This window comes from Phasianus colchicus, chromosome 2, assembly GCF_987193195.1.
Source record: "Phasianus colchicus chromosome 2, bPhaCol1.hap1.1, whole genome shotgun sequence".
In the NCBI taxonomy this organism is placed as follows: Eukaryota; Metazoa; Chordata; class Aves; order Galliformes; family Phasianidae; genus Phasianus; species Phasianus colchicus.
This window is the reverse complement of record NC_143437.1, coordinates 5,242,363-5,265,134: the sequence shown is the minus strand read 5'-3', so window position 1 is coordinate 5,265,134 and position 22,772 is coordinate 5,242,363. Positions and strand designations below refer to the sequence as shown.

General features: G+C 38.3%; 1 protein-coding gene across 8 annotated transcripts in view; it reads right to left on the bottom strand.

Annotated features, from left to right (window-relative positions):
- MACROD2 (mono-ADP ribosylhydrolase 2) overlaps positions 1 to 22,772 on the bottom strand; it is an 836,889-nt gene that overhangs the window by 580,167 nt on the left and 233,950 nt on the right. For all 8 annotated transcript variants that reach the window (XM_090134637.1, XM_090134639.1, XM_090134638.1 and 5 more), the window contains one exon: positions 9,065 to 9,181. In XM_090134637.1, the coding sequence (XP_089990763.1) occupies positions 9,065 to 9,181 (117 nt within the window). The remainder of the gene's footprint in view (positions 1 to 9,064; positions 9,182 to 22,772) is intronic.

The following is a 22,772-nucleotide window of genomic DNA, read 5'->3' as shown; positions in this document are numbered from 1 at the left end:
CTGTGACACCTCTCAATGTCTCGTGAGGGTTTCCCTCTCCACTTCACAAAACATCTTCAGATTCCCCTCTCCTCCCCCCCCCGTTCTACAGAGGGAATTAAAAATGAATAACGTGGCTGTTACAACACGGCTTCAATGAGAAAACGTTTCCTCCTTTGTGTTCATGGGTGCTTCAAGCAGTTCAGTCCTGATGACCTGCTGTTTATAGCTTGCAGGCTGTGAGAAATTACACAACATTCTTACTGTATTCTTACTTTCTTAAAAGCAACCCACATGTTTTCATGCTCACACGAACGCTGTATGAAATTATACTGAAAGCATATTAAGGAAGTTACAAAAAGATAAATGCGATCCAGACAGACATAAATATAATTAGATATCAAAGGGGTTATTTTTAGTGTTGCAAAGCATTTCTTCATTTATGCATTTATTTATTTATAAGCTTGGAAAGACCTTGGAAACCTACCAAGTATTTTTACTTGGTAGGAGAACTAAATAAGAGGCTTACTTAGTGTGCAGCGATAGATCATACACTCCTTTCTGCAACACCACAACAGAAATATGGTTGGGCATTTCTCTGTCCATCTCTCATACGTCAATAGAAAACGTAACAGAATTCAGATCGCTGTGTCCCAGGTGAAAGGGAATTCAGCGTAACTCCCTTGCTGAGGAGGCCAGAGCAGAGATTTGCAACGTGACAAATAGTCAATAGGAATACGCAAGAAGATATAATTCAAAGTTGGTGACAATTGTTTAATTAACATTTTCTTCTGGCTTCTTACTGCGTAAATTATATTATACAAATTACACTCACCTACAAACCAGCATGTGGGCAGAAGCAGCTATAAGGAAAGTTCACACCGCAAGTACCGTGCTGTAAATACAGCTAATACACTTTCCTCATAAATCTGGTCCTAGGACTCTAATATTTGCAAGCCACAGAATGCTGTAAATATTCTGCAACACTGACAGTGCAAGTACTCAGAAAATACAGACATATGCATAGATATACAGATGTGGATCTCTAGAAACATATAGAAGTATCAATATGTTTCCCTATTTGGTCGCCCTTGTTTTTGTAAAAATAGTACCAAAAAAAAAAAATGAAGCACATCTTCTTTAACTTGTACCATTTTTTTTTTTTAAAAAGCAAAAAGATTTTTTTTTTGAAGAGTCTGTAGAATAAAAAGAGATGCTATCAAATGCTTAAAAAACTCAGGGACCTAAATTTTGCTTAAATTCATAGTGCTGCAGGAGAAAATCCATGCGACTCAAATCCACATACTCAAATACAAAACATCCTGGATGAAGGCATATTTCCATCTGTAGTGAAGCAGCATCTACATCATGTAAAATGATACCTTTTCTCTTTTCTTTCCTCTCGTTTTCTACTTTCTTTTCTTCTCTTTTTTCTTTTCCTTTCTTTTCTTTTTCTCTTCTTTTCCTTTCCTTTCATTGACTATCTGGTTAATCAGTGTTTAGACTCTTCCCTGCGGCAATTAAAATGTTATTTATGCCCTGCAGCCTCACACCTGATGTCTTCTTCCTGAAGAGAAATGTTTCAAAACATTGACCTCAATTTTGACAAACTAATGGATACTAAAGCATGTTTTGGTCTGCATGCTTCGTTTATGCAAAATAGCCTCAGGATTCCTCTTCTTTGCTGGTTGAAACAAGGACCTTCTAAAAACCATCTCACATAACCTTCCTATGGCATGCACTTTAGGCTGACCAAAAGGAATTAGATTATGGTAAAGAACTCCTCTTGAAACAGATGAACTTTTCCTCAGTAATGTTAATTCAAAATACATTCAGAAAAAATAACAATAAAAATAAAAATACCAGCTCTAGAATCCAAGCAAAGTGAGGTTTGAGAGCAAATGAAATAAACATCTATTTTTTTTTCCCGCTTTATATCAAAAGAGGAGTACTGAAATAATTGTGTCCTTATTTGTTCTCAAGTGTCTTCTTTGGATTACTCCTCTTCCAAATACCATGTCACAGTTTGGGCCAAAAAATATGCAGACTCAGCACAAGAAGGAACCCTACATTTTGCTTGTAAGAAACAAAATTAGGCCGCCCTTGTTTTAAAACATCCCAGCTACAATAATACAGTAATTATTAATCTCAATAAATGATATGAAGTTAATGACCTCGGAGAGGCAACCATTTTAAACTTTTTTCCTACCCCAGGGAGATGGAGGATCAGCAGTTAGTGTTCCAATTCAAGGCCCGAGCCCGTGCCAACATATTTTATAAGCTGAGTCCAGGTTTGGGAGACAGGCTGCATATTTTTCAGAGACTAACCCAGCATAAATCACAAAGTGCCAGCACACTATGAGGTTAATGTTGTGTTTTACTACAGTAAGCAATTTCTATCACCATTTAAAATGAGACAAGCAAAATTCAGGCAGACAAAATCTCATGCATCAAAGATTAATTTTTCAAGTACTGAGTGTATGCTTTGGCTACTGAGGGAACATATTACAGCAGGAACAGCAGCAAGCGCTGCAGTTAAAGGAGCATAAACATCTCCATTATAACCCATTATAACCCTTCTTCCTCATAAGCCGACTCTAACTATCAGAAAATTTGTTTATTTTTCTGCTACCCATTTGATTTTTTATTATTATTTGAGAAAACGAATCAGCCTATGTTCATATATGGAGGAAATAAAATGTGTCAGCCCCAAAATGTCTGAGGAATGACTACCAGTCAGCTGAATGCTAAGGCATATTCGAGTGAAAATTGTTTTTAACTAATGAGGAGAAATTTAAATAGCTCCTTACACATAAATTAAGCATTAGGAGAATGTTTTCAACTTGCAAGCACCTTCCTGTTTCATCACTGGGGTTTCCCTGGGGTGAACTCAGCACTGGGAACACTGGCTGCAGGGACTCACGCTACAAAGAAGGGTGGGCTGCCAACATTGCCAAGTGATGCTGCAAGTTCTGTTCTGCAACTGCTTTCAGCAAGAGCAAGAATTAGACCCTTACAGAAACTATTCCTGTCCACAATTACAGAAATAAGGCCAGAGAGGGAAACGTGTGGCATCAGGCTTCTGCTGCCTGCCATTGCATCACATTCATATACATGAGATACCAGTGGTGGTCAGTGTTTGGTGACAGGTCTGTAGCATGCAGTGAAGAACAATTCAGATTTAGTAGTAAAGATCAATAGTAAAACACTTCCTTTAGCCACAACATATACATCTATTAACTGAACAACCTGATCTGAAATAAGGACTTCCAGCAGCACGTGCTGTAAGTTAACCACAGCATGACACTGCACAGAGCACTAACAAATACACACCAGCCCATTCACTGATTACATTTTTAAGAACCTACCCACTAAAAACTGTGCTAGGCTCACATACAAGGACAAAGACTGTATAGTGTCATGATGGAAGACTCTTGCTGATTCGTATCAGCACCTTTCAACTAGTAGCTAAAGCACTTGTTCCTTTTCCCATTCCCAAACCAACGAGAGATTTGGAAGAGATGTCTGAACTTGAGTAATTGAAGGTGATAAATACATTCCCCGTGAGTCTTGATTTCTCTCTTATTGTGTGCAGAACAGAGAGACAAGCCATCAAGCTCTACACTCCAACATTAAATCAGTTCTAAAATATAAAAAGGTTCTAGCATTGAAGTAATCATGGACATTTCCCTTCCAACACATTCATAGCACATGCAATGTATCCTTTTGTAAATGGAAACTATTGCAGGTCATTAAGATGACTGAAGCCAATTAGACCATATTAAAACACAATAAATGCATCACTGCACTTACTTTCAAAATCATTATAAAATACATAATACCAACTTTCTAAAAAAAAAAAAAACACTGAAAATCAGACACAGAACACATCGCAAGTGGTTTTGTTAACAATAAATTCCTTTCTCACTGTAATCTAAATAAGAATCACTCAAGCACAAGGGATCTTGGGCCTTTGATTAATAATAATACTTTCCTTTGCCCTGTTTTCAAATTAATTCTAAATATTTAATTAACGACGAAGATTTAAAAAGTATTACAAAGAGCATCAAATAACCGATTCAGAAAATACACTTATAGAGCTGTTTTGGGCTAAACCTTTTTTCATTAAGTCTCACACCATTTAGGCAGAACGGTGACAATTATGTGATGCTGCTGTGCAAAGGCAAGGAGTGTGAAGACACTCCTCCCTAACATTGCAGATCTTCAGTCATATTAACGACTGTATCACCCTCTAATTCTCAGTAGTCTTCTTCACCTGAAATTTCTTCAGTTGTGTATCTGGTGGCATGTCTCTTTTCACTGAACTATTTAAAAGCTATGGCAGAATGAAGACCCTGACCAACAGGTAAATGGAAGCCAAGTTGATCTTTTCCAAACAATCATCTCTTGGACACATATTGGTCATCTCTAATGCAGTCCTTCTCAACTCACATTCTTTTCTCTTTCCTCAAATCTCTCATGAAAAGAAAAATGAAGTGGGTAAAATGAACAACAATTGTGCAAAGAAAACATGTTTTTTTGCATCAGAACTACAAAAAAGAAAGCATCTCTGAGTCATGCACATCTTTAAAGTGAATTATAAACATTATTAAATCAATCAAGGTTTTGAAAGTAAGAAAAGGAGCAAAGTTCTTTGAGGAATCCAGGGAATTTGGATAATATGCTTAAATATTACTCTCCATTTTTCAACTGATCAGCTTTGGAGTACTGGAGTACAGCCTTTGGAGTTCCATTTCTGTCTAATCAACCTTTTAATTACAGATCTGTAAGCAGTCTCCAAGCAAATATCGAGTTTTAAGTTCTCCACCTTTACAGCCTTACATTAAAATAATACACTCCAAATGTTCCTCTAAATCTGTTAAACACCAAAAATTATGGATCTAGTAGTAGCACTCTTTTTAATCTCCGCTTTTTAATCTCTACTTTTTAATCTGATTAAACAAATTGAAAGGCTGATTCTTCCTACTGTGTTTAATACTAGCACTTCCACTAGCTACTTATTTCACAGCAGGAACTGTCTTTGAGAGCACATGCATATTATTACTCCAGATAGACCAGAAGTCTATACAGCATTTCCTAGACAACATTGCTTGTAGCACTCACAACATCAAATCAGAAAGAACTGCTCTAAATATTACGGCCTTATTAACAACAGAAACAATATATTAGAAACTGGGTAGCATTTCCAGCAAGGTGTTTCCTTTCACTCAAAGTCAAACTTTCAGATTTAATTTACTAATGGTTGGCTCTATCCCATACTAGAAACCCTAAGATTTTATTTTCCCAGGTTTGGGGGGTTTATTATCAAACATTTTTCATAAAAAGAAAGAAATGATTATTAGAAATATTAACAGTAGGAAAAAGTTCATTCGGAGACTCCTTTCCTGCCAAAGTTAGTGTACCACTTACTTATTTCAGATGTTGTTACCATGTCTTCAATTGGTTTCAAAGCCATTAAAACCCTCGTAGAACAGGACTATTTTTTAATGTGTTCTGACGGGCTCTTTTTTATGGCGGACCTCTCCAAGCAGATAACAAGCCACGAGGCTGTCGTGCACCCTTGGCTCCAGGTATAAACACAATTCACATTCAGACCATTTTCTGTCGGTAGAACCAACTGAGACCATCAATCAAACAAGAAGGAAAACTAGCATTAGTAGAGCTTTAAACAGATCCTTCTCATCTGCTATTTAAAGCATGATGGGGTAAAAGCGCTGTTCACTGTTTGAAGATCAGTTGTACAACTTCTAGAACAAACTTTTCTTTAAACAGGAATAACAACATGGGGTACAAAGTTAAGTGACTGGTTATTCCTTCGGAAAAGCATTAAAGGAATCTATCTGACCAAAAAGTGATGCTTTTTCAACTCCAATGAAAAGCGGGGTGTACAAATAGGTTTGCTGAAAGACGACAACAAATTACATCAATCAAATTGCGCATTCAACAAATAACTTGCTTGGCACTTGAGGGTGGCATTTGAGGGTCTCTGTGCAGGTTTTTGCAGTACAGAAGGTAGATGGTGATTACACTGACTTCTGTAAAACTGTACATTAACTGGTAATTAGAAAACTAATCTTGATTTCACCTCTATTTCCATAAAGACTATTCTTTGACTTCCAAAAATACGTCTTGAAAAGCCCATAAAGCAACATCTCTAGGCTTCAGACACATCAGTCTTTGTCTGTTCGCATTGCTAAGATGAAAAGACGAGGGGAAAAAAACACTATTTTCTGCATTCTCTCCCTAAGCACTTAATGTTACTTGTGTACTCCAGAGACTGATCTGACAGATGTAACTACCAGAACAAAACACAGAAGACCAGCTTCTGCCATACGTCTTCATACTTTGCTTCGGCATTTTTTCTCCATTTTTCATTTGTGATAAAACAGTTATCGCACCTGTTCTTATTTAATGCAAGTCAATACAGCTAATTATACAATAAAGATACAATCGTTTACAAAGTAGATAGCCACAGTACTTTTTATTTACCAACTATCACTTTCCTTTTCCTTTAAAAGCCAATTTAATTCCAGCTTCCTCCAAGTTACCTGTAAAACTATGCAATATGCTGCATGACCTTAGAATCCTAAACCTTCTTTAACACTGAGTTTGCAGTTCAAGCCCAAGTCCTGCATCATACATCGCGTGGGTAAACTGCTCTGTCCTAGAGCAGCTTTGCTGATTTCAGAGACTAGAGGTGAGAACTCGAGATGGGAAAACCCCAGGGATAGTAAGTATGGTCGGAACATTTACAACTCTGCTAAACAACAAAAAATAACAATTCATCCATCACAATAAGAACTATATTTCACATTTGATATCATTACTCATCTAATTACAATCTCATGAAGACCAGAAGCAACAACAAAAAAATTATTACTCTAAACTGTTAATTAATTATTGTAGTAGGTCTCACACATACAACTAGGTGAAAAGCAAACTCAAAAGCTGGCACATATCCATTCACCTATGGCTTCAAACAAATTGCTGACTTGCACAACTGCTTCACAGAACACCTGGATGGGAGAGTCAGGACATCCTGCCACATTGCTGCTTCACTGCAAAAATCAGATGTAAAATACATTTCCACTGTCATACTGGTACAACAAAGTGACATAGAATGGCAAAAGATATTACGTGGCTCCTTTAAAAAGTGAAAACAGAGTTCAGATTGTTTGATCCCTTTCAGAGTTTACACGGTACAATAATTTAATGACCCATAATCAAAAGCTTCTAAAAGGAAGAGCAAAAGAAAGCAGTTGATGAACACAAATACATTTTAAGGAAACAATCTAAGCCAAGAGTAACTAATTGTCAGACTGCACAAAAACGGTCTATTTCCCTCTTTTTGCCTGCTTGCCAGTTAATGTATCCTTTCCCCATTTCATGTTGATGCATGATCATATATAAATAGACGTGTCTTTGATGCAACTTCCATTTCAAAGAATATCAATTAAGCAGAATATTGGCTTTTCTCTACAGGTAGTTACAGGTTTTATTTCAACCACAAGTGTTTTCTCATTGTTTTGTTTTCTTATATAAAGAACAAATTAAAAAAATTCCCTATAGCCTTCAATCATAATCCAATTCCACAAACCTAACTTAAGCAAGACCTATTAAACTCCTATAAAATTTAAAGGGAGGCCATGTCTCAGACATGACCCTATCTTTTCCAAACACAGTTCAGTGCTCATTGCTTTGGTACCTTGCATTTATTTTCTCTCATTGAAATAAATGGGAGGAATTAAGTACCCATGCATGAGCAACTTTTCTGTGACTCCCAAGACTTTTTCCCTCCTTCTTTCTGTCTTTTTTCTTAGAGTACAAGAATTAGACCTCAAAAATTCACAATAGAGACAATGTTACCCGACAACCTTATCAACTTTTACAGGAAATTGGTCAAGATTTTGATCGCATAGAAAACCCCAAAGTAGCCACCACATTGTATCTCCTCAGATTTCCCAATCCGAAGCCAAATTAACCTTTCATAAATAATCATTAACCACGTGGTAAATTTACATATAAAACACATGAAATTTTTCCTGCAATATTGCAATTATCATTGTCAAGGAAATAACTGCTGGTAAACATTGTTATCATCATCACCACGGAAGGTGCCAACAAACAACTGGAACCAGATTCTTTTCTTTATAAGGTGTTAAGAGCCACAGGAACCTAAAAAGATACTTGTTTCTGCACTATGCATTTGATTTTAAGTCAAAACAGCCTAAAACAAATTAAGGGAGCAGATCTGAAATGAGCCATGTTACAAGTGCTGATTACACATTAAAATAAGTTTGAATACTAGTTATACGTTGTTTCTTGATATTTGTATCATATCTTAATATTCTTGAAGAGATTCCCTACATTTGACTCTTACACAATAGGCTGTCCAACCAACATGGTGTCAACACATTATTTTTTTCCAAGACCAGCTTGACAACTATGTGACAAGGTCAAATAGCCTTCTTCCTTTTTTAAATAAGATGGGAATTTTGTCATTTCCACTTTCAAAGTGCAAAAACATTTCAACATTGATCTGCACTCCACCAAAAGCTAAAGTGTGACAGATGCCTTCACAGTAATTGCCAATCAGCCTCAACATAGCAGCTGAAAAACACAATACATCACTTTGATCTCCTCAGCTATCAAAGTATTCACAATCAACAAATCTGCATGAAGCATATGAAACGTGCAACATTTCCAAAACCTGTCTCCATGGATCTTAAATATGATAATGTATATTTTGTTCATACTTCATAAAGCATTTCAAATCCTTTATTATGCATATGAAAGGATATGTTTTAGCTCGCAAAAAAAATAAACACGGAAGATGTTTTCTATTTTAGGGACATGTGAGTTTCCATCGGATAACATAGGTGAAATAATCGTTTAGAAAAGCCTGAATTGCTTTGAGGGAAAGACATTATTACAGAACATGCTTAATTAAGTCCCTCTGCTAACCTTGTAAAATGAATACCTTGTTGAATTAGACTACAGGGAAATAAAGCATGCATACCAGCTCCACGTGCGTAAAACAAAAAGCTGCTAAGAGATGACTTACATTTTGCTGGTAGGTCATATCCACACGTAATTTTTGCTTGTCCAGTCTCACAGCCACTCAGGTTGCGGCATTCAGCAAGTAAGCAGGGCCCAGCAGCTCTGTGTATACAGCCGTCCACTACAAAAGAACCCAGAACATTTATTAAAAACATTTTTTGTGCATTCAAACTGTGCGTGACAAGCATTCAAATAAATGCATGGCCACTAGCATTTACTGCTCATTTTTACAGGTACAGATCTACTGATCTACGAGCAGACATCTAAGTATAAACAAACTTTTTTTCTGCCAGAAACAGTCAATGGAAATTAAAATTTCCATAGCAGGTGGTCTTATTCAAGGCTCAAATAAATTCTCTCTTTCTATTATGACAGTAACATTGATTCCCAGATAAATACCAAACTTTTTTTTTCTATATAGCTCTGATTCTTCTAGAATTATGCAGGCTATTTAACATCAATGTCCTGGCAAGGCCTTAAACAAAAACTCCATGAAATAATGCTTATGGGTTTACGGACTTGAAATTTACAAAAATACTTTCTTTTGACCTTTATTCTTTCCTTTTTCTTTTTTGTTTTGCATGATCCGTGCAATATTGTGGAGTTAATTAAATAATAATTACTAAAGGTTGCAATTGCAGCTAAGTATGCAAGAAAATTAGTTGAGTGCATAGATCTTTTTACCCTTGGGAAGCAACAAAAGAATAGTAGCAGTAGCAAAGGCAAAAAAAAGGCTGCTGGCACAGCATTTCTCCCACTCAACATGCAATCAAAGAAATCATTTACTGTAATTATGGAAGAAAAGTTAAAGAAAAAGGAAACAAACAAAAAAAAAGGAAATGCTGTGTGCACCGACACAGTAACTACATGAAGGCCCTAAGTCAGCAGCAGCCATGAAGTTCCACTACAAGAAATAACCGTTGTATAAATTACAATCCAATTCAGAAAAGTTACGAAGCTGAAGAATAAAGGCTAAACATTTTTTTGTTTATACAAGAAAGATAGGTTCTATTTTTGCGTTGTTCAATATTTTGTTTCATATTTAACTAGTTTGAAGCTATACCAATTCCCAACAGCACTTTTGAAACAGTTCAAGCAAAAAAAGGGTCTGAAAAGCCAAGTTGAGATGGGAAACGCACAGATTCACAGAATTGCCTGTGTGCCATTCCACGTGGATGCACCAAGATTTGCAGCACAGCACAAGGCTTGGCCATCTGACCACTCACTGCCAGCTGGGCTGCAGGGAACTTCAGGAGCTCCACCATCCATGCCACCAAAGCCACGACGCCAAGTCTTATTTTTCAACCTCAGCTGAGTTTTCCTTCTTCGTGTACCCAACAGCTCAGCTCAAGAGACTGCAAGATGCTAATGCAAGAATTATATTTTGTAACCTCCAGGGAAAAAAAAAAAAAAAAAGCTGGAAATCTCTCCTGTGCTCATAACATTGTATTTAATTATTTTAGCTTAATTACGAAATGCTTTTCCAAACCGAACAGGATAAGTAAACCAGAATGCGTTGAAACCTCAAATATATTTTTATAAGCAGTGCCACCACAATCCTTACCAACATTAATATTTCCTGAGACATTAACATCAAAACATCACTAACGCTTAGCACTGCACTGAAACTGCAGTCCTCAATGGAGGAAGAAGTCTTTCACCTCGGAAGCACCGGACAAGAACTCAAGCGCAACAGTCCGCAATCCTCAGCAGTGGATGAAGCATTTCCAACCCTGAGCTATTTCTTTTCCTGAGCTGTTGGGCACCCTCCCCTGACCTGTGTCTATACAGTTACTCGTTCAGACTCCCTCTTAACCAAATCATCTAGATAAACCAACTTCTTTTTACCCCAAAGCACATTCAGTTTAAACCAGGTCCAGCTCAGAGCACAGCCAAGCAAAAGAACCTGCAGAAAGGAGTCACCACCTCCCATGGAGAAGCAGAAGCACTGATTTACCTCTTCTAAACCCACAGTACATTAGCAAACCCAGTAGGTTAACAAACCAACGTGCCAGATCAGCTGTGATGGCCAACAGACAGGCAACCCCAGCTCCCCATCTATAAACAACCTCAGGAGGGAAGAAGCAGGCTCTCGGTGAGCACACAGCTGAGGTACAGATGGCCCATCGCTGCTTGGCTCTCCACAGCTCCAAACTCAGCCTTTCTGATTGAAGCAGCCTCCAGCAGGATGAAAAGGTAATTGAAAAAAATTGAATTCTTAACTGAGGCAAATCAATTCTATCATAGCCAATTTTGACATATGACAAGGAAAATGGAAGACATCTGCCAAAAACAAACAAGTAGAAGTTCATGCTGCTCTCATAAAGATGGCTTAACAGAAAATGATTGAATACTGTGGACAGGCATAGATGGAAACTCAGACATTAGCATTTGATATACTTCGGTGACTCCACAGCAGAACGATTTCTTTAAAAAATATATAAATACAATTACCATTGTCTAAATAACCTATTTCTTCTATCATGACTTATTAAATATTTTAGCAGAGATGGCCTCCAATCTACATATGCATATTCCATATAATATGATGAGAACTCAATAAATCATGCTAGAAGCGTTCTGTATGTCCAATAATATATCCAATATGTAACACAACTTTGATAATTCTTCTAGCAACAACTCAAGCAGTGAAACATCTTGCCAAATTTGAGCACTCTGCATAACGTAAAGAAAAAAAATTGGCAAAGATAGAGTAGATGAGCAAATCTAAATGCGATGCTTCAGCCTCTGCTAAAACATGCCTTAGCTGTATCAATTCAAACAGAGACAGTGGGAAGGCACAAAACGTTCACGTGAGATACTTTAGTTGCTGAACGTGTGAGATGACTAGCAAAATACAGGGAAGCTAAGCTAAGCACTGTTAACAGGATAACTTTATGGAAATCGCAGATAATGGAAACAATCTCAAGAGGGGGAAAACGATGGCCAAAGATATAATGTTATTGTGTAGTGAGGAGGAAGAGATTTACATGATAATGGTGGCACGCTGCCCAATTACTTTTGTAAGAAAGCGAACAGCCCTTGATATATTGGTTTCAAATACTTCATCTGTACCATCAGTTTGATGTATATGTGCTCCTCTGCGTTTTTCCAAACAGATTTGGGAAACATTAAACCGCAACCCACTGTTCCTTTCCTGGAATTACTATGCACAACTGGCTATAAAAACCCAGGCACTTCACTTCGCTCCAATCTGACTTGCATCTTGTGACAGAGGTAAGAAATTATGCATTATCACCATTTTCTACAACCAAAGAGAAATGCCCTTTAACTCAGAAGCTATCACTCTGTTCAGTTAGCCTATTTTCTACAGCTTGCATTCCCGTCCAAATGTATGGAAATCATATATATATGCGTTGGGTCATTTATATTCACCAGTGAGCTGTCATTTCACAACTACAGGAAAGGCGTGGGAAAACCCCACAAAGAAAACTATCAGTTCTAACTGACAAGAAGCCCCACCTCTGGCCTGCATGCCAAATCTTTGGTATTTCTAAGTCCTGGCAAGAACTGAGAGCACCATTTCACCCTGCCTTGGCTGGAGAAGCACATGGAAGGGTTTTTTCCCCGATCTTGACACGCTTATAGGAATGATATTTTGAGGGATGAAGAACAGCTCAAGGAGCTTGAGATTTAACTCTATACTTCAGGCAGTTCATGCTTGCATAAAGCTATTACAAATACTATTGCAACTTTTTTCATTAAAAATAGTATTAGCAATCACATTGCATGCATCCATAAGTTTTAGGAGCCACTGGGGACAGCACTTTGTTCTCCCAACAATTTAGCAGAAGGCCTTAATGAAGAAAAACTCCTTCCAAAGCTGCTGCAGTCAATGGTACTGGATGCACAAAGAAGTCACCTCAAAATAACCGCTTAAGATACATGGAAATAATCAAGTTTCAAAATAAAACTCCCCGGTAAAATAACCATAATATAAAACCAGTGAGTTCTTAAAAATACTGAAATCTTTGACGTCTTTCTACATCACTAAAAGATGCTAAAAGGTTATGTTTTTTCTTACTTAGTTTCTTGTAAAGCAAGCGTATCTCCAGAATTCAAGGGTTAAAGTTACATAGTAAAAAGTAGCTAATTTACTGATGTACAACACAGAACAAATCTATTTCTTATAGAAAATCTCTTAAAATTGCAAATGAAGCAAAAGCAAAGGAAACAGAGAATTAAGGGTATCATGGGATGCTGCTTGAAAAAAAAAAAAGACCTCAGCAAAACCAATCTTGCGGTGCAGATGGTAATAAAATAGGGTAAGGTAATCAAACACCACAGCAAAATAATACAAAATTCCCTTGGTAATAATAAGCCCTAACTTCTTTTGTGACCTTGCATCTGAGACTGGATAAATTGAAGCTACGGTGTAAACAACATATGCAGACTTATATTTTGAGAAACTATATGCTCTTTTTTCATAGTAATTCCTGTTCTCAGGAATCTCTTCAAGACCTTTATTCCTGGTTTTCCACCAGAAAATCCAGGAGGTTTACTTATTTAGCAAGTTAACCGTGCACAATTTGTCAATGATGCCTTACCATTCTTGCACATGGCAGATGCCAGGAGTGAAAAAGAAAAAAACCAATACAGAAAAGTATCATTTTAGCAGATATATTGCTAGGGACACGCAAGAACCACCTGATGTGCCCTGCCTGCAGCAGGCCTCTGCTAGATGTGCCCCAATTACTTGTGGACCTTTCAAAACAGCTCATTGCAAAAACGCACATGGAAACAACTCCAACCCTGCAGAAATGCTCAAGTGCCTCTAGAAAGTTCACTGGAATCAAATTCTGGGAAAGGCACAACTGCACCTCGCCGACTGCTGTCAGGGGGAAACAAATCCGCCCAGAGAGACTCAGCAGCTGCTGGTCTAATGAACAAAGGTGGGGATCTTACAAAGATTACAACACAGATGCCAGTCGGCCGCCGCTGCTAGAAGTGGCAGTTTGTATTACAGAGACGGCCTGTGCCATCGGGAAGTTTAATGAGCTGAAGATTTTTAATCAATGCGCTGGTTTATAGGCCTCCAACATAATTAATTTTTAAATACTTAGCAACTGTACAGTACTTTCTAGCCAGGATCCAAAAGAATTTAAAAACAGGATCTGACTTTGCCTTAAAATTCTCCATCTGAAAAACAAAAACCACAGATGAGCCATGTATTTTGAGATGGCTGTTTCACTGAATTAAGTTCCTGTCCCACAGCAGACATTCTGACTATATAGTTTCTGAAATACTTTTGTTTTCAGACATTCTCAGTGCCCACTTCTGAGTTAAACCAAGACACAACTGAGAGCTTAAAATCCCAAAGCTTAAGCTATTGGTTGGGTGTCTGTCTTCACTTTAAAATCAACACTTGGGATTGCATGAAGGGCCCTAACACAGCCAAAATTAAAGCTCCAGGTGCACTCAGTGCCAATCATGCCACAGAGGGACTTGAACATAATAATAATCATGGGCATTAGAACCCTTACTACAGTACCAACAGCAAGCAACAAGCCTACTTGAAACAACAGCATCTGTAAGCATTGCTGCAATATCATCCCCGGGAAACTTACATTTTGGAATATGGTTTAGATGGAATACTTCAAATTTACCACTAAAAACCAACAGTTTTTGCCTGTTCTGGTGAAGAGAGCCAGAAATTATATTTTATACACAACTCAATGCTTTATGAGAAAGTTGTATTTAGTTTGGATGTAGTTCACATCGAGAGATGACAAAAACACTGCAAGATCCTACACAAAAGTCCTTGCTAGAGAATGACAAGACACGTGGAAATAAGGAAATCGATGAATGATTCAAAATAAAACTCACTTACTCAGGGGTCTGTTAAACGTTAAGCATGTGCTGCATTTATTGCATACAGCCAACCATTATTTTGAAAAACAAGAAAAAACAGTAAACTTGCATTTTCCGACAAACCTTTGCTTCTTTGGTTTAGCCAAAAAACTTGGGATATCAGAAACTCAAATCAAAAGTAAAAAGCCAAGTAGAAGTTGTTCTATTACACTAGCAGTAGCAATTGCTAAATTCCTCCCAAGAACAACTAAGTAATAAATATTGCTCTCATTTCATCTTGTACTTAGGACATCATCTTTCTTGGCCTCTGGGAGCTCCGCTTCGATTCGGCAGAGTTATAATGTCAATAGGATTCACACTTCTGTCAGCCCACTCAGGCAGCATAAGGGCTCTGAGAAACACGGGTCTGAGAAACCTGTGTGAATGTCACACTTTTGGCAGTAAAAAAAGAACTAGGAAAGCCTCCAATAGTGGTTTTCCAATTTTTCCCAGTCCAAAATCTTGACATTAAGGCATGTGTGAAAGAACCACTCACTTCCTTTTAATTGTGGTAATGTTGAGACACCTGACACACCACAGCCTTCTACAAATGGAATTGAGACAGCTAATTCTGAAAAACTTCCCTGCAGTAAGCAGAAAGATTGCATGCTATCGTTTATTCAGTGAGAAACTGAAGCCTGGTGAAATTTCAGGTTATTCTATGCTATTAAACCAAGTTCAGTTTTGTTCATCTGCACTTGATCTCAACTTCTGGAATTGACATCTCTTACCTTTAAAAGCTGCAGGATTTATTTTTTTTTAATGTAGTATCATCCTGAAGAAACGGGGCTGAAGACTCCAAAATCCCTTCCTCAGCCTACAGGGCAGTGCCAGTATTTCACTTCCACTTAGACACAAAGCCCTAACTACACCTCACTGCTTCATTCCTGCATTACCACTCATGCTGGTGTGCAATTACTACAGACACACATTATTAATAACTAAAAACATGGAACTGCTTAAGAATAGGACTGTGTAGAGAAAAAGAAGCGAGACAGGGACAAAGAAAGAGGATGTGTACCCCTCCCCCAAACAGACAGGAAACTGAGCGTGGAAGTTTGTGTTTGCTCTGTCTATTCTGGAGATAAACACACAATTCTGATAGCTAAACACACACCTTCAGTTCAGACAGCCAACAGTATCCTGGGCTGCATCAACAGAGAGGTGGCAGCAGGGAGAGGAAGGGGATGTTCCTCCCTGCTTGTGCAGGCCCACCTGCATCCAGGACTGGGCCCCCAGCACAAAAAGGATGCTGAGATGTTGGAGCAGGTCCAGAGGAGGGCACAAAGATGCTTAGAGGGCTGGAGCACCTCTCCTATGAAGAAAGGCTGAAGGAGGTGGGCTGGTTCAGCCTGGAGAACCTGGGGAGAACTCATTGCAACCTTCCAAGACTTGAGAGAAGCTTATAAGTAGGAGGGGGAGACTTTTTATATGGGTAGATAGGTCAAGGAAGAACAGTTTTAAAGTAAAAGAGGGGAGGGACTTGGATTGGATATCAGGCTTCCCAGAGAAGCTGTGGATGCCCCATCCCTGGAGGTGTTCGAGGCCAGGTTGGAAGGGGCAACCTGATCTAGTACTTGATCTAGCAGCTGGCAACTCCGCACACAGCAGGCAGGTTGGAACTAGATGATCTTCAAGGTCCCTTTCCAACCCAAGCCATTCTATGATTTTATGATTCTAACATCCAAGATTCAGCAATACCTTGAAATTAAATCACGTAAATGGTTGGGGAGATGGCATCAGAACTCCTTTTTTCCTTCTATCATGACCCCTTGCAAATTAGGCTCCGCTTAACACTTATTTCTAATGTCAAACAGAAAGTCAGTGCCCACCTGCAACAAAGCTGACAGCCTCCTTCAGCCCCTCCGTGCTGTCCTTCCTCAGTACACACCTCTGTGCTTCCTTCTTTCAAGCACAGAAGAAACTCACAGCAAATAACCACACTGTTGTTTTTAAAATCTCACTGCAGCTCTCTCTTGTCACGATGTCATTAAGCTATTGATGACACTACACTGCTGCTGGGATATCAGTCTCTGTCTAGTGCATAGAACTGCACAGTCTATTTTTCCTGCCGTACTGTTCTGAAACATAAAGCTAAACTCTGAGGAGCACTAAAGAAACAAGGAGATAAAAAGATCAAAAACGCTCCTGGAAGGACAATGAAACTCATGTTAGAACGAAAAGAAAAAAGTGGTTTATGTTATGTAGTGTAATGATGCTGCATGTAAACGAAATAAGCCTCGTAGAAAAAGACGTAGTGGAGAGAGACTCCGTCCCCATCTCAGCAACCTATTTCACACAATGGCCAAAGGCAAATGCTTAAAAAGCAGAGGTTAAGAGCAGAAAAAGCAGTTATCAGTGCTTCCACAAAACATTCTTCAAACCCTGCTGTACTGGCAGCTTGCAAATGTAGCAGAATGTCTTTTCTACACACCCCTGATATGGTTTCCTTTATGGCTTCTTCTACGAGCATCTCAGACTCATACATGCATTTGAATGTTCCATCTTTATGCAGTCCTCTGTGTAACGAGGACAGAACCATTAGCAAAGAAATCAGTAACACTGGTTGTTCTATGAGCAAGTACGCAGCTAGCCCAGAAGAAAAGAATGAAAGCAGAAAAAAAAAACCCACTGTGAAATATCTGAAAATGTTTTCTGCTTGCTTTTTTGCCCATTTGTAATGCCCCCAGACAAGGAGGCTGCAGTGGCATGCTCCGTTACTTGCAGACGTTTCAAAAATACTATGGGCCACTCATGGCAGATGACTTGTATTAAACTGCAGTAGGTATTTGCATACTCAGAGTACAGTTATTAGGCAGTAATCACACAGTGATTATACAAATGTATTCACTATGATCAGCTAACAGTTGTCAGGCATGGGTCAAGGATTTAGAGAGAACAGGCGACCGTGTAATAACTGTACAATGACTGTGTCAATGGGAGCCTTCTAACTGTGTGCATTCTCACAGTCCAACAGGCTCCTGGCAGGTCTTTCCTAAGAGTAGTTGTATTTACAGTATACCCGTACAATACCTCAGTATAACTACTTTTTTCCCACCGAAAGCTAGGGGATGAGATCCAAGACCTCCTCTTTAGCTATGGGGGTGTACCAAGAGCGCAACAATGCTGGGAGAAGACACTGAACCTGAGGAGACCAAAGCAATACAAGGTGAGCAGCAACACGTCCCTTAGAAAACTGCAAGAGAAGGCTGGGCAGGTCTGCAGAGGAAAAGCTTTTATGACTCAGGATTTCAAATATTATGCTTTAAACACTTCTTAATGAACTTCTCAATAGTTATCTTTTCCCTTCCCCTCTCTAACCCACAGAGGTTCAGCTCAGCTTTTTAGCATCATAGTGAATCTCCAGGCAGGTTTAGGCAATGCATAGGCCACAAGAGAGAAGAAAAAGAAGCTCCTATAGGAAAAGTTAAGTCACAGAAGGCAGTGGTTCTTTAGTAAAATCTCCTAGCTTCAGAGATGTCCCTTCATCAGTAAGGCATTCTGTTGTCCCAGCAGGTAGCCATTTTTGCACAGGTTACACACAGATCTTTCCAAATGGACAAAGTCCTTGAGATAGACTGAATTCAGTGGAAAAAAATATATGTACAGAGCAAGCACTGAAACAGTGTTAACAGTGACCAACACTGACAGTCACATTACCAACTTAAGCTTCTATAAAGCACAGATAGTTCCCCTCTAAATAAGAACATAATATTATTAACAGCAAATTTAAGATGCCTCTTTTGCATGGATTGTTATAAACTCTTCTTAGACTAGATCTTTGCTTTTATTTTTAGATACAGACACACATATTTTGAAGTAAAGGAGTTGGCTTGAAAGTTAGTTACTCTAACACACAAACAACACAAAACACGGGGCTCCTAGGAAATCAGATTTAGGGCAGCAGCAGGAGCAGATAGAGGAGCAGGACTAAGTAGCAACAAAGGAATATCCTCTTGCTTGCAGTAAGGCTTAACTAACTATAGGAATACTATGAATTATTTACTCAGCAGTAGCTGGTTTTCTTATTTCCTGGACGGTTTTCACTTGTGCTAATTTACTTTTAACATGAACCACTGGTTGAGATGCTTCTCAGTCCGCAATCACAGAATCCTCTCAATTTAAAGTGCTGTTTGAAGCTAGATTAATTAACAGTATTAATTATATAAAAATTGCCTAGCAATAGGTAAATCCAATTGAACACATTACAATGTATTCAAATGGAATAAATACAAGGGAAGGAAAAGGTAAACACTAGATTAACTGGAAAATGAGGTATGAAAAAGGTTCTCGCAGCCAGTGTTTTAACACAAGCATGACAAGTGGGACTGAAGAGTCTCAAATATTTCACCTATTTGTTGGGAAGGGATGGAAAATCGTATGTGCAACACATCTAAGACAAATGCCTGCCAAAGAAGATCCAAGACACACAATCAGAATTCAGAAACACTGAATTATCAAATATTTTCCAGCAACATGCAAAAAGTGTCACACAGTCCAAGTACAATTTCCCCTGTAAAAACAATGTCATATTCTGACATCATGCAACAAAACATAGAAGAAAAACTATTTACTGTCATTTACATGCCAGATTTTGTTGCATAATCTGACAAATCTATTAAAAAAATGTCAAAAGCATCAGTAGAACTTTCACACATAATTAATGGGTGTAGAGAGTAAAGGGGTTAAGCCCCCACTCCTTTGACTCTGACAGTCAAGTTGTTTCCAAGGTAAATGGAAAAGCATCATACTAAGCCAAAATATACAAATACATTCATAATGATCAAATGGAATTTCAGTGACTGCATGGGCACAGTTAAGAAGAGAAGGAATAACAACTCTTTTTTTTTTTTAATCATATATTTAAGGTCAGAAGCAGCAACAAGATAATGGAAAGTGCTGGATAAAGAAATGCTTCCCACACTGCCCACTGTACTAGTTTTGTTTTGCAGTGCTATCAGTTTGAACAAAAACAATTTAAGAAAAAGTAGAAGGACACAAAGCCTAATAATAGCAAGTGACCTTTCGAGTTAATCAAAGACTCCAAATCCAGAAGTTGAACAGTGAACCTCTATGTGCTGCTCACCACCCTGCCCTCCACGGGGCCATACCCCAAACAGGCTGTTTAATCAAGTCCCACGCAGCTTTTTTAACCTACAAGAAAGGTAAGGCTGTAATTAATGAACTTATTACTTATCTGAGCTGGCTGCAGCCCTCCTTATGTTCCGTGAGTTGCGGGAAGAGAAAATAAAGTAGTAAGCACAGCTTAAATTACCATCTAATAGTTTTTGAGTAAGAAACAAGACATCCCACTCAGATGGCTATATTTACCAGTTCGGTAATTCTGGTAATTCCCTTCTAAATAACTTTATGTTTGTCCTAAAACACTATTAAAGGAGAGATAAGGAACTGAAGAACTGAAGAGCTGGTTAATCTGTGCAGCATCATTATGTATTATTTAGTTTAATATCTTCTTGTAGTAAATACAAAATCATTACGTGCCATTTTCTTCAAGAGAATGTTGTAGTGAAATTGGTGTTGCAACAAAACCATTAAAGTATAATAGTGTACACAGAAATATGCTACTGATTAGCAAGGAAAAATATGTAATTATAGCCACAGTGTGGGACTCAGTTGGCTGGTGCTTTATTGCGTACTGCCTTGGAAGACTACTTGGCTGCCAAAGCTAATGAGGAAAATACTGAGTTGTTACTTCCAGTTGTACTAGAGGTTTTTGTCTTGATTTTATTGACATTTATAAAGTGATCATCACATGCAACAAACAAGCCCCAGTGCCAGCACTGTGAGCTGCAGTTTACAGTAATTAAAGAGTAAACAGCGTCAATCCCATAGCAATGTTCCACGGCTGTGCAATGCTTCAACAGAATTTTTAAGAGGTAATAATGAGCAACAGTATCTCAAGTTCTCCATGGTTTGAGCAAAACAATGCAAGAGCACTGAAAGACGACTTCAAAAAGGAAAAAGCAACACAACATTAGCCCATTAAAGCCGCAGCAGACATAGTCAAGTGTGCGCATGTACAATATAGAAAAGTGGTTTGGACAAAAATACATTTGATCATAAGTAGAAAGACCAAGCACTATATATCCTATGATGCCATATTATACTTAAGTATCCACATTTTCCTTTCCACTTCTCAGTGAAGGGTGGAAACGGAGTGTATTTCTAGCATTTTACAGAAAATACGGAAAGCCCAAGTTTACAAAGTTCGCAGAGAAATCAGAACAGCACAAAGTTAATTCGCTTGTTACGTCAATTTTATTAAAATTGTTTCATTAAAATTACTCTTTCTTAGCTATATGTGGTTCATATCTAAAACACAGCTTGATACCTTTAGAAACAAATGGTCATTCTAATCTGCCAATGAATAAAGTCGAGAAGGCATACAATGCTGGCTGTAAATATCAAAGCTCCTAAGACTGCACCAATGACAGACCCTACAGAGAACATAATTTAGATATAGGACCTCTATATTAAAAAATAATAATTCTGAGCAGTTTATGACAAATGCAAAATAAATTTCAAAGTATTATTCCACCCATGGTCAAAAAGTCTACTTTTAACAATAGCTGTGTTTACATACTTCCCTATTATTCAAAGGCAAACTTGCAAATCAGAAGTCACAGATGGGATTGTGAGAAGAAACCAAGGTGAATTGAGCAAAGATGCTTGGAGAGACATCTATTTTTTTTTAACCAAGGTTTCATCTTCATTAGCAAACATAGAGGACCAGTAAGAACACATCTGTAGAGTAAAACAACTGATGCTGAGAGCCTGTAGTATAAGCACTATGCACGTTTTGTGATGTTTATCGGTGGTGGTGAGGTTTTTGTGTTGTTTACTTTGAGAGGGCATTGGGGCTAACTCTGGTGGGACTAGTTCTAGTCCAGTGGTGGAGTCACTGACCTTGGAGGTGTTCAAGGAATGTTTGGACGCTGTGTTGAGAGACGTGAGAGCTGTTGGTGATGGGTGGATGGTTGGACTGGATGATCTTGTGGGACTTTTCCAACCTTTATGATTCTGTGACCCATGGGCTGAATTCCAGCTTTCCACATCTTCCAGCCTACTTTGACCCAAACAAAACCCAGCCCATGTGCACCATGATACCCAGCAATGCTGAATAACAGCAGTGAAGGCAGTCAGGATTTCTTCAAAAGCATACTATAGGCTCCAATGAAACACCTTAGTAAATGCACCCTTCAAACATTTTTACTTGGAAAATTCCTATTAAAAAAAAACAATTCCAAAATAAATATTTGAGTTTTTCTGGATTTTGAGCAGTGCCTGAGTATTTACAAATAAATGGAGAAAGCCTCAATTCTCATACTGCAATACAGAAAATTTCTGCTTTATGAGAGGATAATCGTTTCTTTACCGAGCCAAACAATGTGTATAAATTGAAGTTCAGGAGATTCAAGCAACAATTCACAGCAAACCCAAACACTGCCCTAGCCATACACAGAAGTCAGCGTGATAGGATATTCATCCCTTAAGGTCTTAGTTGTAAACAGGCACTAACAAACAACTGAGCAATGGCAGAAGAAAAACATTCAACAGTCACCCTAGGGTACAGGCATAAACAAGCCTTGTCTTAGAATGACTAATACGTTCTGCTTGCAGTGATGTTAAGGATGTGGCGTCTGGAAGCAACGAGACCAGGGGAATGATGGAGAAGCTCTTCCAGAGCATCGAGATGACTTACAGAAATGATTTCATGCCATAGTTCTGATGGGAAGGCAGCTGAGAAAAGTAATCCCCTCTCCCTTTACAATATCAGACATAAAACATTATATGCTGAGTACTTGTGAAATACGCACACC